Source organism: Oncorhynchus keta, chromosome 25, assembly GCF_023373465.1.
Source record: "Oncorhynchus keta strain PuntledgeMale-10-30-2019 chromosome 25, Oket_V2, whole genome shotgun sequence".
NCBI lineage: Eukaryota > Metazoa > Chordata > Actinopteri > Salmoniformes > Salmonidae > Oncorhynchus > Oncorhynchus keta.
Window position 1 is genome coordinate 10,911,676 of NC_068445.1, and position 15,573 is coordinate 10,927,248.

The 15,573-nt window shown below is 42.5% G+C and overlaps 1 protein-coding gene across 6 annotated transcripts in view; it reads left to right on the plus strand.

Moving 5' to 3' along the window:
- LOC118358155 (spermatid perinuclear RNA-binding protein-like) overlaps positions 1 to 15,573 on the plus strand; it is a 59,762-nt gene that overhangs the window by 9,986 nt on the left and 34,203 nt on the right. For 3 of the 6 annotated variants that reach the window (XM_035735645.2, XM_035735650.2, XM_035735648.2), the window contains exons 2-3: positions 7,950 to 8,010; positions 8,962 to 9,132. The exons of 1 other annotated variant lie outside the window; for it this stretch is intronic. In XM_035735645.2, the coding sequence (XP_035591538.1) occupies positions 9,130 to 9,132 (3 nt within the window). In that variant the 5' untranslated portion in view covers positions 7,950 to 8,010; positions 8,962 to 9,129. Of the gene's footprint in view, positions 1 to 7,949; positions 8,011 to 8,076; positions 8,189 to 8,961; positions 9,133 to 15,573 lie in introns of all 6 variants that reach the window. 2 more of the 6 variants (XM_035735646.2, XM_035735647.2) reach the window with 2 other exon arrangements.

A 15,573-nucleotide genomic window follows, 5' to 3' on the forward strand; every position in this document is an offset into this window, starting at 1 on the left:
ACACGTGTTTGCGAGCAAGGAGGCCTACAAACCTCACTCAGTTACACCAGCTCTGTCAGGAGGAATGGGCCAAGATTTAACCAACTTATTGTGGGAAGCTTGTAGACGTCTTTGTCCATCCAATGTAGAACACCTTGCACTGTGGACATTCCAATCTGTAGATGACATGAGTGGTTTTGCAGTTAATGAAATGCTTGACTTGATACTTTTAGAAGCTGTGTCAACAAAATACTTTTCCTATGCAATATTTCTGCAATGGTTGCACTGATTGCCCCTGGGTTTGTGGTCCAGCAAAGTTTTTTTTGAGTCGCTAGGAAGATGGCTGTGGACAAATTTGTCATTTAGGGTAGAACATCTTGTAAAGCTTATGACGGCTCTGGGAAGACTTTGCGTAGTAGCGTGTCACTTTGGATGATTTCCCAATTCTTTTAAATAATTATTTTAATGTCCTCTGCTTCAGTGCTATATTTTGTAACAAAGTACCCTCTCTCTGATACATCAGGAGGCGCTAGCCTTCACAACAAGTTCTCTCTGTCAAGTCATCCGGCTCTTCTACCTGCATCTTTCAGGACCTGTGCGCTGTTGCCCTGATTTTCAAGAAGCGATTCTCTAATTCAACAGATGTGACACTGTAGTCTGTTTCCTGATCACAAATTCTTCTGACTCTTTGGAATTGTCCATATAGAATGTTCTCTCTTAGCCTTTTTGGGTGGACGCTATCTGCCCTCAGAATGGTATTCCCATCTGTAGGCTTCCTAAAGATTGTGTGCAAACAACCATTGTCATTTTTACTGATGTCAAGGTCCAGAAAATGAATGTTATTCTTGTTGTACTCCATAGTTAGTTTGATGTTAGGGTTAATGCTCTTAATGTATTGGTGGAAGGAAATAAGTTCAAATTCTGAGCCAGACCAGAACAGGCAAACATCATCAATATAGCATCTCCCGCCATATAATCCAGTCAAATAATTGGGTTTTAGAATGATCCAAATTGAAGGAATTTTCCCATTTACCTACATCCAAACCAGGGTTGGAAGGGCTATAGCAAGCTCCCATGGAACATCCTTTTACCTGTTGGTCCTAAATTGGGTTGCAGAATTGCCGCAACTTTCAATAAATTCCTTAGTTTTCCAGAAATCCTGCTTAGAGGATCCAGATTCACTGCTTTACTCCCTCCTGATTCCGGGAATCCTCCAACCGGGATTTTGGGCAAAGCAGGGAATTTATTGAAAGTTCATGAAAGACAAAGATGTTGTTATTATTAGGAGTCCAATCATTCTGTGGGAGGCGTCTCAGTCTCAGGCCGGGTACTCAAGAAATGGTGCTTAGCTGCCAATCCTTGTTCATGTTCAATGGTGGTGTGTAGAGACTCCACATCCACGGTGACCAAAAAGGAAGCAGTACCTATATTGTTCAGTTGCTTAATTTTGTTCATCACAGCTGTGGTATCTTACAGGGCAGAAAAAAAAGATTTCTCACCTTTCCTGTAGGGTCACGAAGTCCCGTTGCTGTTATCTAGTGGACATTTTGCTCTATTGCCCTCAGCTATGTTTTGACTGTTGTGGTTTATGTTTGCTTTGCTCTAGTGTACTATAAAATAGATGGCTCTCCTATTCTTAACACTTTGCCCAGTCATATTCAATGTTAGAACTACCTCTTTAAGGGTTCTGATGCTTCTAGCCTTGAGATGCATTTTTAATAACATAGCTACATTATTTAATTTTTTAATGTGTTTAGTGTTGCTTACTCTGTGTGGTCCAATGAATTCTGTAACCACTCCCTCTTCAACTCAGGGTTGATTCGAAAAAGCTGTTCAAAAGAGGACGTTATATTATCATATCTTTGTACTCCCTGACGAAGGCCATTCAGCTGAAACGCGTCGGTTTTTAAACTTTGTTACCATTGAACATGCCATACAAATAAAGGCATTTTAATGAATTAAATGAAGAGTGCCTTGGTGTTTTTAAACTCTGCAGCTACAAAACAATAAACGTTACAATTAAAAAATTAGGTGACCTCCGAAAGCCAGATAGAGATGTGTAAATTAGACACACATTCAGTCTTTTATATTACTGTAGCATAGGCTATGCTGCATTAAATGTAGGTCTACCTGTCACAATAAAAAATGATTACCATGAGATGATAGGTCTACATACTGAGATGGGCTGAGCGTTGATGATTCATCATGCAGTGACCAGAAAGAAGGCCATAGAGAATCCAGATTTAGACATTGCATACAATTTTAACAGTTACATTTCACGTCATGCTGTTGGTATAAATCATTTATTTGTTTCTTAATAGTTTCTCAGTTATTTATGCTGGGAAAATGGAGTGGTTTTGGGCGGTAAATCTCTGTAATTGGGTTCCCACCATTCAACCCTAATTTTATTAAGTAAATATTAAAAAGTACACTTCAAGCAAGCAGCCCTGTCCTCACATTCTCACTTAGATAATGTGAGTAGCCAGCTAGGTAGTTAGCTTAGCTAGCAATCTGTGATACTTATGTGTGAACACTGGACTAGCGCCAAAGTGAACACTCGTCCTTGATACAAAAACAATACTGTTACTGTCTGGGCCTATTATTGTAGCTAGTGTGCTTAGTTAGTTTTCTGAAATGCGGAATCTGCAAAAAAGCAAGACAATTGGTGCAGAGCTATCATTCAGGCCATGTGCTTGCATTCATGATGAGCTAAGTAGCTAATGTTAGCTCGCTAGTTAAATTAGAACGTGTGACTCAAACCAGTGCGGCAACCATTTGCCTGCATAAACGTTTAAAGTCATCAGCGCATGCCATTTTCAATTGAAATCTATAGCCAATACATTTTGTATTGAATAACTGTAATATGGCTTTTGTGTGTCGTGGTAATTCTACACAGGGACACTCAAAGTCGATCTTAAATGAATAAATGTTTATTATTAGCATGCTGGAGAGGTCACAGTCAAACTACCGGTACCGGTCTGAAGTGAGCTCCACTGGGACTGTTCCGTTAGTTGTCTTATATTCTGCTTACACAGACAGACAAGTTATATTTGCATGATTTAGCTTATTCATAGTTAATTCATCATTAACGTTTGGTTCATGCATGTGACTGACCAATACCTCACAAAGCTTCTTCCCTCCAAGCTGAGACCTTGAAACTGAGAGATCCTTTCATTCTCAAAACAAGATTCTGGGCTTACTGCCAAATTGAAGATACTGATAGTGAGGATTCGTTCAGTCACTTACATGAACACAGAAATTGGTTATTAGAAAAGTACAAACATAACCATTTCCATCACATGAGGTTGCCATAAAGTGTTTGTTTACCTTTGACTGTTGCAAACACTAGTAAATCTACACGACAAAATGCTGACGACACATGGTGGTGACATTAGGAACGGCATGTTACAGCATTTCAATGCTTATTTGTGAACTTGCGAACAGTGCAGTTTCAGATTTACTTTGAGACAAAGTTTAATTAATTCGGCCAGCACACTCCCCAATGGGGTGGTTTAGCACAAACAATGTTGCATACTTCTTATCCACTGCCATAGACGCATCTATAAGGTGTACCTAAGAAGGTAAACTAAACAAGTTTTGTATTTACTGTCTTATTTAGAGAATATAGTTGCATTTTGGTGGATATCCTGTAACCTACAAATAAAATGTTCTTAATGTTAATTTTAATATTTTGTTAAATCACCATTTAGAGTATCTTTTAAGAAATCATCATATAGAGTATCTGTAGCACAAGTTGTATAAAAGAAAGGTATGTTTTTCATTCCACCTCCTAAAAATAAAAATATCGGTGACTTTTGACTTCATAAAATTGGTATCGGACCCAAAAATCCCATATTGGTCGGGGTCGCTCTTTCTCACACACATTTGTTTTACCATCCTTGTGGGGACCAAACAATTGATTCCCATTCAAAATCCTATTTTCCCTAACCCGATCTCCTAAACCTACCCCCTAACCTTAATCCTAACCCTATACCTAACCCTCCTACGCCTAAAAAAGTATTTGTCCTTGTGTGGGGGCAGTATTGGGGGCAGTATTGAGTAGCTTGGATGAATAAGGTGCCCAGAGTAAACTGCCTGCTACTCAGGCCCAGTTGCTAATATATGCATATTATTAGTATATGTGGATAGAAAACAACACTCCGAAGTTTATAAAACTGTTTGAATGATGTCTGTGAGTATAACAGAACTCATATGGCAGGCAAAAACCTGAGACAAAATCCAACCAGGAAGTGGGAAATCTGAGGTTTGTAGTTTTTCAACTCTTTGCCTATTGAATATACAGTGTCTATGGGGTCAAATTACACTTCCTAAGGCTTCCACTAGATGTCAACAGTCTTTAGAATCTTGTTTGATGCTTCTACTGTAAAGGAGGCGGGAATGGGAGCTGAATGAGTCAATGGTCTGGCAGTGCCACGAGCTGGTCACGCTTGTTCACATGAGAGTTCCTTTGCATTTCTGAAGACAAAGGAATTCTCCAGTTGGAACATTATTGAAGATTTATGATAAAAACATCCTAAAGATTGATTCTATACTTCGTTTGACATGTTTCTATGAACTGTTAAATTACTTTTCGTCTGAACTTTTGCCTGGACCTGCCCGCGCATCGTGAGTTTAGATTGTGAACTGAACGCGCGAACTGAAAGGAGTTATTTGGACATAAATTATGGACTTTATGGAACAAATCAAACATTTATTGTGGAACTGGGATTCCTGGGAGTGTATTCTGATGAAGATCATCAAAGGTAAGTGAATATTTATAATGCTATTTCTGACTTCTGTTGACTCCAACATGATGGATATCTTTTTGGGTTGTGTTGGTCTCTGAGCGCTGCTCAGATTATTGCATGTGTTGCTTTTTCCTTAAAGTTTTTTAAAAATCTGACACAGCGGTTGCATTGAGGAGAAGTGTATCTTTAATTCTGTGAATAACACTTGTATCTTTTATCAATGTTTATTATGAATGTTTCTGTAAATTGAGGTGGCTCTGCAAATTCACGGGATGTTTTTGAGGCAAAGCCAAATATAAACTGAGGTTTTTGGATATACAGTGCCTTCCGAAAGTATTCGGCCCCCTTGAACTTTGCGACCTTTTGCCGCATTCCACAGTGTTCCTTGTTCTTCATTATGCTCTCTGCGCTTTTAACGGACCTCTGAGACTATCACAGTGCAGGTGCATTTATACGGAGACTTGATTACACACAGGTGGATTGTATTTATCATCATTTGTCATTTAGGTCAACATTGGATCATTCAGAGATCCTCACTGAACTTCTGGAGAGAGTTTGCTGCACTGAAAGTAAAGGGGCTGAATAATTTTGCACGCCCAATTTTTCAGTTTTTGATTTGTTAAAAAAGTTTGAAATATCCAATAAATGTCGTTCCACTTCATGATTGTGTCCCACTTGTTGTTGATTCTTCACAAAAATATACAGTTTTATATCTTTATGTTTGAAGCCTGAAATGTGGCAAAAGGTCGCAAAGTTCAAGGGGGCCGAATACTTTCGCAAGGCACTGTAAATATGAACTTGATCGAACAAAACATACATGTATTGTGTAACATTTTGTCCCGGGAGTGTCATCTGATGAAGAATATCAAAGGTTAGTGATTAATTTTATCTCTATTTCTGCTTTTTGTGACTCCTCTCTGTGCTTGGAAAATCACTGTATGCTTTCTGTGACTAGTTGCTGACCTAACATGATATGTTTCTCCAAAAAGCTTTTTTGAAACTGGACACTGGTCGGATTAACGAGAATGTTATCTTTAAAATGGTGTCTAATACTTGTATGTGTGAGAAATTTGAATCATGAGATTTCTGTTGATTGAATTTGGCACCCTGCAATTTCATTGGCTGTTGGCGAGGGGTTCCTAGACAGGTTAAGGAATCATTTCCCCTTATCTTAATTGTTTAAAGGTGTTGCATAGAGCTTTTGTATCCATGGATTGTGAACCTTCCATTGTTTAGCAAAGGAGCTTGCTAGCTACCTAGCAAGCCGGTGGATGTTTTCCTTTTGAAACCAGTGCAGAGAAAAGCAACATTCATTTCCACAAATGCTGTTTACATTGATATCCCTACTGAATGAAGCACTTAAGGGACCATGGGTGCTCTTAACTTTTTCACTTAATATAAAAGAGGGAAATTAGTTTTGTGCAACCCACTTAAAGATGAGGGGAAATTAACTTAAGTTGTTTTATGCAACCGGGCCCTGTTCTAAAAATATTTATTGAAATCCAACTGTCAAATCATCTGGACTAGTGGACTAGTCAAATTCCGGGACTTGAGATTGCAGCTAAGGTCCTAATGCATGTTCATGAAACCATTTTTTTTTTTTACGTCTCTTGATGTAGCCTAGCCTAACTCATTGCAATTTTAGTACAGGGAGAAGCTTTAATCTAGGTCTGTGAAATTTTAGTACAGGGAGAAGCTTTAATCTAGGTCTGTGAAATTGGTCCTAATTTATGTAACAAAGACACAGCTGTCAGAAATTGGCTGCTTAAAAACAAAAGATTAGGCTAAATGGTACACACAATTTGAGCATCGAGCAAAGGGATAGGGCTCTCTGTTTTGGTTAGCCAACAACTGCTTTTATTCTACAAGATTGATAAAGCAGTGTAAAGTGTCTTGATGGAGTGATACAGGAGGCCTCAGGCTCCACGGGCTAAACCATCTTTCCAAGGAATCTCCAGTCCGCTCAGTTACAGGCAATTTGAGGACAGTTTTACAGCAATTTAACAGCAATTTGTGTGTTGATTTGAATGCAACAACTGGCCTACAGGATATTGTGGTTCCCTCAAATATTGTGGTTCCCTCAAGTGTTTGTGGTGTCCTGCTGTGTCAGGCAAGCTGGGCATTGAGTCCCTGATGGGGATTACAAACGCATCTGGATTTGTAATGAAACATCAGTTTTAGGGAAACTCTTACTTGAGGCATTAAGATGTTTTATGCAACTCGTCCCAGTTCTTAACTTTATAGGTGGATGGTGTCGGCATCATTTGATTTTCATTCATTTTGGAGTAGAATTTCCAATGACGGCAAGCTTTACACCACTCCAACCAACGCTTGGCATTGTGCATGGTGATCTTAGGCTTGTGTGCGGCCGCTCGGACATGGAAACCCATTTCATGACCCTCCCGACGAACCCGTCTTGTGCTAATGTTGCTTCCAGAGGCAGTTTGGAACTCTGCAGTGTGTGTTGCAACTGAGGACAGACTATTTTTATGCCCTTCAGCACTCGATGGTCCTGTTCTGTGAGCTTTTGTGGCCTAAATGACTGAATCCACTAATTTGAAAAGTTTTTACATGTATATACATATACACACCCTATGTTTGAATAAAATCAACTGTACTGTATGTAGGCTACTGAGCTTGTCTGGTTCTTTTTAAACACTCAAATAAAAAAATTAAGACACATTACTGAAGAGGGAGCCAGAGATTATAGCCTAACTAGAAGGATAAAATACCTGTTCCCAACCCTCCTGCTGCTGACCTAATGCCATTATGCTTCTGAAGTTACCAGTAATAGGCTACACCAGCTGTCGGCAACCTTTTCTTTCCTTTTGGAGTGCCAAGTTATCCTACCATTTCAGCTGATCTGTGTGCAAGTTTATGATTTTCATATGCACAGTTTCATTTCATTTATAATAAAGTCTTTACCTCAAAATCAATGTCATGTGGTTAATCAAAATTGATATCTAAATGATAGAAACCTAAAAGTAACTTCTGTTGCCATAGCCAATATGTAAGTCTAGCCTACATAAAGCCAACAAATAAAAACAATGCAGCCTTCAGGTAGAAAATATCCTGATTTAAAAATAAATATCCTATAAATCACATTGGCTATGCATGGCCTGTCTGCAAATAACTTAACATTGTATCAACTATTAATTTGGTCCGGTGTGATGCTCTTGCTAGCAAACTTGCAACATTGTCTAAAATATTCTGTGCCCTCAGTTTTCCTTGCCAGTGAACTCTGGACAGATCAACACAGCTGTAGGCTACTTGCGCATATCAGGTAGGCCTTTTTTTATGATGTTTCCACCGGATCAGAGCATTATATATATTTTTCTTCCCCTTTCAGCTGAGTGGTAATGGGAAGGGAGAGAGCTGGAAAGATTCTTCAAATAGACTACATTGAGGAACTATAGTCATTCTCAATGGATGTAAAAACAGCCGGCCTGCCTATTTACTATGTGAGTTTTTACATTCGTAACTTCAGTCAGAACATAACCTTACATTTTTTAAAAGAGGGTTGTGTCAGCCTCTGTCTCTCTTCCCCTTTGTCTCATGCTGTGCTAACCATCTGCTGGTGCAGAGGTTTTCAAAGTGCTTAAAAAGTCATCAGTGTGGCTTACTTTTAATTATCCCTAATAAAATCACCTAGCTTCTCAATTCAGGTTGAGATAATGACACTCATAATGTGATAGCGGATCTAAATTGAAAATGTTCAACAGGAATGTTCTGATGAATAGAGGTGCATAGCTTGTATTCTAGATATTGGGTCAAGGTCAGAATATCAGATATCTATGATGACATCTTTGTTACCCATAATAACAAATAAATAACTCACTATCTTTCTTTTTGGAGTAATACCAAGGCTATACAGTATATTCGGAAAGTATCCAGGCCCCTTCCTTTTTTTCAACATTTAATTTAATATCAGTTTTTAACATTTTTAATAAATTTGCAGAAATGTCTAAACCTGTTTTTGTTTGTTAGTATGGGTATTGTGTGTAGATTGAGGGGGAAAAAAACAATTTAATCCATTTTAGAATAAGGCTGTAATGTAACAACATTTAGTAAAAGTCAAGGGGTCTGAATACTTGCCGAATGCACTGTACACTTGGTTGCCAATGATTGCATACATCTGCTTGTTTGGTTTGATGTGGGTTGTTTGTAGTTATGGCATATACCAGTGTGCTAAGTGCTCATTATTTGTATCCCACCTCCTTTTTTCCTCCCACAGCTGTGCTGATTTACCTGTATCTCTGCCACGTGGGACAGAAGGGCTAGCTGATGAGTCAGAGGTGACTGCATGAGGAGGCGGTATTAGGGGACCCTGGTCTGAACTTAGACCAAACCCAGTCACACTCCTAGACCAGAGAGGTCTGTTGACCTTGCCTCTCCTCTAGAGATGGTGAGATGTGTGTGTCTGTGAGAGAGAGAATCTGCCTGGCTGAGTGCGAGGATGTCTTTTTTATTTTTATTTTATTTCACCTTTATTTAACCAGGTAGGCTAGTTGAGAACAAGTTCTCATTTGCAACTGCGACCTGGCCAAGATAAAGCATAGCAGTGTGAACAGACAACACAGAGTTACACATGGAGTAAACAATTAGCAAGTCAATAACACAGTAGAAAAAAATGGGCAGTCTATATACAATGTGTGCAAAAGGCATGAGGAGGTAGGCGAATAATACAATTTTGCAGATTAACACTGAGTGATAAATGATCAGATGGGCATATACAGGTAGAGATATTGGTGTGCAAAAGAGCAGAAAAGTAAATAAATAAAAACAGTATAAAAACAGTATGGGAATGAGGTAGGTGAAAAAGGGTGAGCTATTTACCTATAGACTATGTACAGCTGCAGCGATCGGTTAGCTGCTCGGATAGCTGATGTTTGAAGTTGGTGAGGGAGATAAAAGTCTCCAACTTGATTTTTGCAATTCGTTCCAGTCACAGGCAGCAGAGTACTGGAACGAAAGGCGGCCAAATGAGGTGTTGGCTTTAGGATGATCAGTGAGATACACCTGCTCGTGCTACGGATGGGTGTTGCCATCGTGACCAGTGAACTGAGATAAGGCGGAGCTTTACCTAGCATGGACTTGTAGATGACCTGGAGCCAGTGGGTCTGGTGACGAATATGTAGTGAGGGCCAGCCGACTAGAGCATACAAGTCGCAGTGGTGGGTGGTATAAGGTGCTTTAGTGACAAAACGGATGGCACTGTGATAGACTGCATCCAGTTTGCTGAGTAGAGTGTTGGAAGCCATTTTGTAGATGACAATAAGTCGAGGATGTAGGATAGTCAGTTTTACTAGGGTAAGCTTGGCAGCGTGAGTGAAGGAGGCTTTGTTGCGGAATAGAAAGCCGACTCTGGATTTGATTTTTGATTGGAGATGTTTGATGTGAGTCTGAAGGAGAGTTTGCAGTCTAGCCAGACACCTAGGTACTTATAGATGTCCACATATTCAAGGTTGGAACCATCCAGGGTGGTGATGCTAGTATGCGGGTGCAGGCAGCGACGGTTGAAAAGCATGCATTTGGTTTTACTCGCGTTTAAGAGCAGTTGGAGGCCACGGAATGAGTGCTGTATGGCATTGAAGCTCGTTTGGAGGTTTGATAGCACAGTGTCCAATGACGGGCCGAAAGTATATAGAATGGTGTCGTCTGCGTAGAGGTGGATCAGGGAATCGCCCGCAGCAAGAGCAACATCATTGATATATACGGAGAAAAGAGTCGGCCCGAGAATTGAACCCTGTGGCACCCCCATAGAGACTGCCAGAGGACCGGACAGCATGCCCTCTGATTTGACACACTGAACTCTGTCTGCAAAGTAATTTGTGAACCAGGCAAGGCAGTCAATCCGAAAAACCGAGGTTGTTGAGTCTGCCGATAAGAATTTGGTGATTGACAGAGTCGAAAGCCTTGGCGAGGTCGATGAAGACGGCTGCACAGTACTGTCTTTTATCGATGGCGGTTATGATATCATTTAGTACCTTGAGTGTGGCTGAGGTGCACCCGTGACCGGCTCGGAAACCAGATTGCACAGCGGAGAAGGTACGGTGGGATTCGAGATGGTCAGTGACCTGTTTGTTGACTTGGCTTTCGAAGACCTTAGATAGGCAGGGCAGGATGGATATAGGTCTATAGCAGTTTGGGTCCAGGGTGTCTCCCCCTTTGAAGAGGGGGATGACTGCGGCAGCTTTCCAATCCTTGGGGATCTCAGACGATATGAAAGAGAGGTTGAACAGGCTGGTAATAGGGGTTGCGACAATGGCGGCAGATAGTTTCAGAAATAAGGGTCCAGATTGTCAAGCCCAGCTGATTTGTACGGGTCCAGGTTTTGCAGCTCTTTCAGAACATCTGCTATCTGGAGTAAAGGAGAACCTGGAGAGGCTTGGGTGAGGAACTACGGGGGGCGGAGCTGTTGGCCGAGGTTGAGTAGCCAGGCGGAAGGCATGGCCAGCCGTTGAGAAGTGCTTATTGAATTTTTCGATAATCATGGATTTATCGGTGGAGACCGTGTTTCCTAGCCTCAGTGCAGTGGGCAGCTGGGAGGAGGTGCTCTTGTTCTCCATGGACTTCACAGTGTCCCAGAACTTTTGGAGTTGGAGCTACAGGATGCAAACTTCTGCCTGAAGAAGCTGGCCTTAGCTTTCCTGACTGACTGCGTGTATTGGTTCCTGACTTCCCTGAACAGTTGCATATCACGGGGCTATTCGATGCTATTGCAGTCCGCCACAGGATGTTTTTGTGCTGGTCGAGGGCAAGGTCTGGAGTGAACCAAGGGCTGTATCTGTTCTTGGTTCTGCATTTTTTGAACGGAGCATGCTTATCCAAAATGGTGAGGAAGTTACTTTTAAAGAATGACCAGGCATCCTCAACTGACGGGATGAGGTCAATGTCCTTCCAGGATACACGGGCCAGGTCGATTAGAAAGGCCTGCTCACAGAAGTGTTTTAGGGAGCGTTTGACAGTGATGAGGGGTGGTCGTTTGACTGCGGCTCCGTGGCGGATACAGGCGATGAGGCAGTGATCGCTGAGATCCTGGTTGAAGACAGCGGAGGTATATTTGGAGGGCCAGTTGGTCAGGATGACGTCTATGAGGGTGCCCTTGTTTACAGAGTTAGGTTGTACCTGGTGGGTTCCTTGATGATTTGCGTGAGATTGAGGGCATCTAGCTTAGATTGTAGGACTGCCGGGGTGTTAAGCATATCCCAGTTTAGGTCACCTAACAGAACAAACTCTGAAGCTAGATGGGGGCGATCAATTCACAAATGGTGTCCAGGGCACAGCTGGGAGCTGGCGGGGTCGGTAGCAGGCGGCAACAGTGAGAGACTTGTTTCTGGAGAGAGTAATTTTCAAAATTAGTAGTTCAAACTGTTTGGGTATGGACCTGGAAAGTATGACATTACTTTGCAGGCTATCTCTGCAGTAGACTGCGACTCCGCCCCTTTGGCAGTTCTATCTTGACGGAAGATGTTATAGTTGGGTATGGAAATCTCTGAATTTTGGTGGCCTTCCTGAGCCAGGATTCAGACACGGCAAGGACATCAGGGTTAGCAGAGTGTGCTAAAGCAGTGAGTAAAACAAACTTAGGGAGGAGGCTTCTGATGTTGACATGCATAAAACCAAGACTTTTTCGATCACAGAAGTCAACAAATGAGGGTACCTGGGGACATGCAGGGCCGGGGTTTACCTCCACATCACCCGCGGAACAGAGAAGGAGTAGTATGAGGGTGCGGCTAAAGGCTATCAAAACTGGTCGCCTAGAGCGTTGGGGGCAGAGGATAAGAGGAGCAGGTTTCTGGGCATGGTAGAATATATTCAGGGCATAATGCGCAGACAGGGGTATGGTGGGGTGCGGGTACAGCGGAGGTAAGCCCAGGCACTGGGTGATGATGAGAGAGGTTGTATCTCTGGACATGCTGGTTGTAATGGGTGAGGTCACTGCATGTGTGGGGGTGGGACAAAGGAGGTAACAGGGGTATGCAGAGTGGATCTAGGGGCTCCATTGTGAACTAAAACAATGATAACTAACCTGAACAACAGTATACAAGGCATATTGACATTTGGGAGAGACATACAGCGAGGCATACAGTAATCACAGGTGTTGAATTGGGAAAGCTAGCTAAAAACAGTAGGCGAGGCTAATCAGCTAGCACAACAAACAGCAGGTAAAATGGCGTTGACTAGGCAACTGGGCCGACAGATAAAACAAACAAGCAGAATGGAGTACCGTGATTAATGGACAGTCCAGCGTGCGTCAGCTATGTAGCCAAGAGATCAGTGTCCAGGGGGCAGCGGTGGATGGGCAGGGAAGCTGGGCTGGCGAGTGTTATCCAGGTTTTTTTTTTTAATTTTTATTTTTTAAACTAACAATGACTAAATAGCTTGTAGCTAGTTAGCTGGTTAGCGTCTGGAGGTTCTTGAGTGTGTCATAAAAATAAAATAAAAATGATAAAAGTGATAGCGATTCCGTATCACAGTGGGTGAGGCAGGTTTCCAGAAGGTATAAACAAAATAAAAATCAAAGAGAGATAGAAAGTAAATGGGTTCAGAGTGTTTGGGATGCAGTGAGTCAGATGGTTAGCAGGCCTGTGCTAACAAGCTAACAGTTCGTAGGCCCGGGCTAGACAAGCTAGCCGTTAGCAGGCCGAATTAGCAAGCAGGGAGATAGCGAGGGCTAGAGAGCTAACCTTTGGGGGACGTCGCGATGGGGTGAGTCTGTTTATTCCTCTTCTTGCGGTGATATCGACAGACCGGTCGTGGGCCCGGGTAATTGTAGCCCAGGAGTATGCTACAGGAGCTCTAGTACGCTGGGTGAGCTGGAGACACAGCGTTTCAGAAAGCTCGCGGGCCTTGGCCAGCAGATGGATCTTTGGCGATGTCGCAACAAAAAGCCTGTTGAAACCACCTCGGACGATTATGTCGGCGGACCAGTCGTGATGGATCGGCGGGGCCCGTGTCGGCAGTAAAGGGTCCAGGCCAATTGGCAAAAGAGGTATTGTTGGGCCTCTTCGGCTAGTCAGGAGATGGGCTTAGCTCAAGGCTAACTGTAGCTTGTTTTGGGACAGAGACGTTAGCCAGGAGTAGCCACTCGGATTGCAGCTAGCTAGTTGCGATGATCCGGTGTAAAGGTTCAGAGCTTGCGGTAGGAATCCGGAGATGTGGTAGAGAAAGAGCAGTCTGATATGCTCTGGGTTGATGTCGCTGGTGTCCTAGTTAGCTTAGAAGACCGCTAGCAATGGCTAACTGAGTACGAGCTAGTAGCTAGTTAGCTGGCTAGCTTCTGATGGTGGTTCCGGTTCTAAAGTAAAGTATAGAAAAAGCAGATCCGTACCACATTGGGTGATGCGGGTTGCAGGAGAGTATATTCAGCTCTAGTTTGAAAGTGAGATTAAAATATGTACGAAATATATACAGAAAAAAAAACGAAGAAAACTATATTTACACTAGACAGGACGGGACAAGACAAAACACACGTCCGACTGCTACGCCAGATCTGTCTGAGTAGGCTATGTTTCTGTGGCTATAATGTATGTTCAGGTCTGACTGTCTGTTTTTATGCGTCTGTATGTCACATCTTGAATAAAGACAGGTTGTTTGAGAGGAGGAAGAGAAATATAGGAGATGTACTGTATGTGTTGTTGATGTGCTCCGCTCTCTTTTGATATAGAGGTGTGAATGCCCTGGTGGTACTGAAAGAGATTAGCTAGGTCGTGGTAAATTACCCACCTCGCCACCTCCACCTCTGAGGACTTGAGCCTCCCCTCCCCAGTCTCCACACTATAGCCTATGAATTATTCAACCCTCTCATAAATAACCCACTGTAATGAGTGGTGCCTACACACTGCAGACAGAGAGGGATGGAGCGACGGGAGAGAGATGGAGAAAGAGAGGGATGGAAAGTGGAACATGGAACATGTGTCTCCTGTACTGTGTGCTGTTGGGCCAAAACACATTTGCTGTACAGCTGATTTCTAGGAAAGCAAACACTGGCCTAAGTAGGACAAATGGAAATTGGCAGCAGTGCTGTCGCCCATGGGACCTTTGCAAACGACAACAGCACACATTTACCCATCGCTACAGCTGATTTACTTCAAGGTCTCAGAGCAAGCACGTAACCACTGGCTTAGCGCACACTGCTAACTAAGTAGGACAAACCTTCCTCCTTTTGCAGCAACCAGTTCCGGGTCAACAGCATCAATGTAACAGTATAATTTTAAACCGTTGCCCTACCCGGGCGGAACCAGGACCTTCTGTCACTGACAACAGTCACCCTCGAAGCATCGTTACCCATCGCTCCACAAAAGCCGCGGCCTTGCAGAGCAAGGGGAATTACTACTTCAAGGTCTCAGAGCAAGTGACGTAACCGATTGAAACTATTTAGCGCACACCGCTAACTAAGCTAGCCGTTTCACATCCGTTACAGCAGCACCAGTTGCTAGGAGGTGTCACTGTCAAATTCAGTGCCTTCAAGTATTCGGCCCCCTTGAACTTTGCGACCTTTTGCCACATTTAGCCTTCAAACATAAAGATATAAAACTGTATTTTTTGTGAAGAATCAACAACAAGTGGGACACAATCATGAAGTGGAACGACATTTATTGGATATTTCAAACTTTTTAACAAATCAAAAACTGAAAATTTGGGCGTGCAAAATTATTCAGCCCCCTTAAGTTAATACTTTGTAGCGCCACCTTTTGCTGCAATTACAGCTGTAAGTCGCTTGGGGTATGTCTCTATCAGTTTTGCACATCGAGAGACTGAAATTTTTTCCCATTCCTCCTTGCAATTCAGCTCGAGCTCAGTGAGGTTGGATGGAGAGCATTTGTGAACAGCAGTTTTCAGT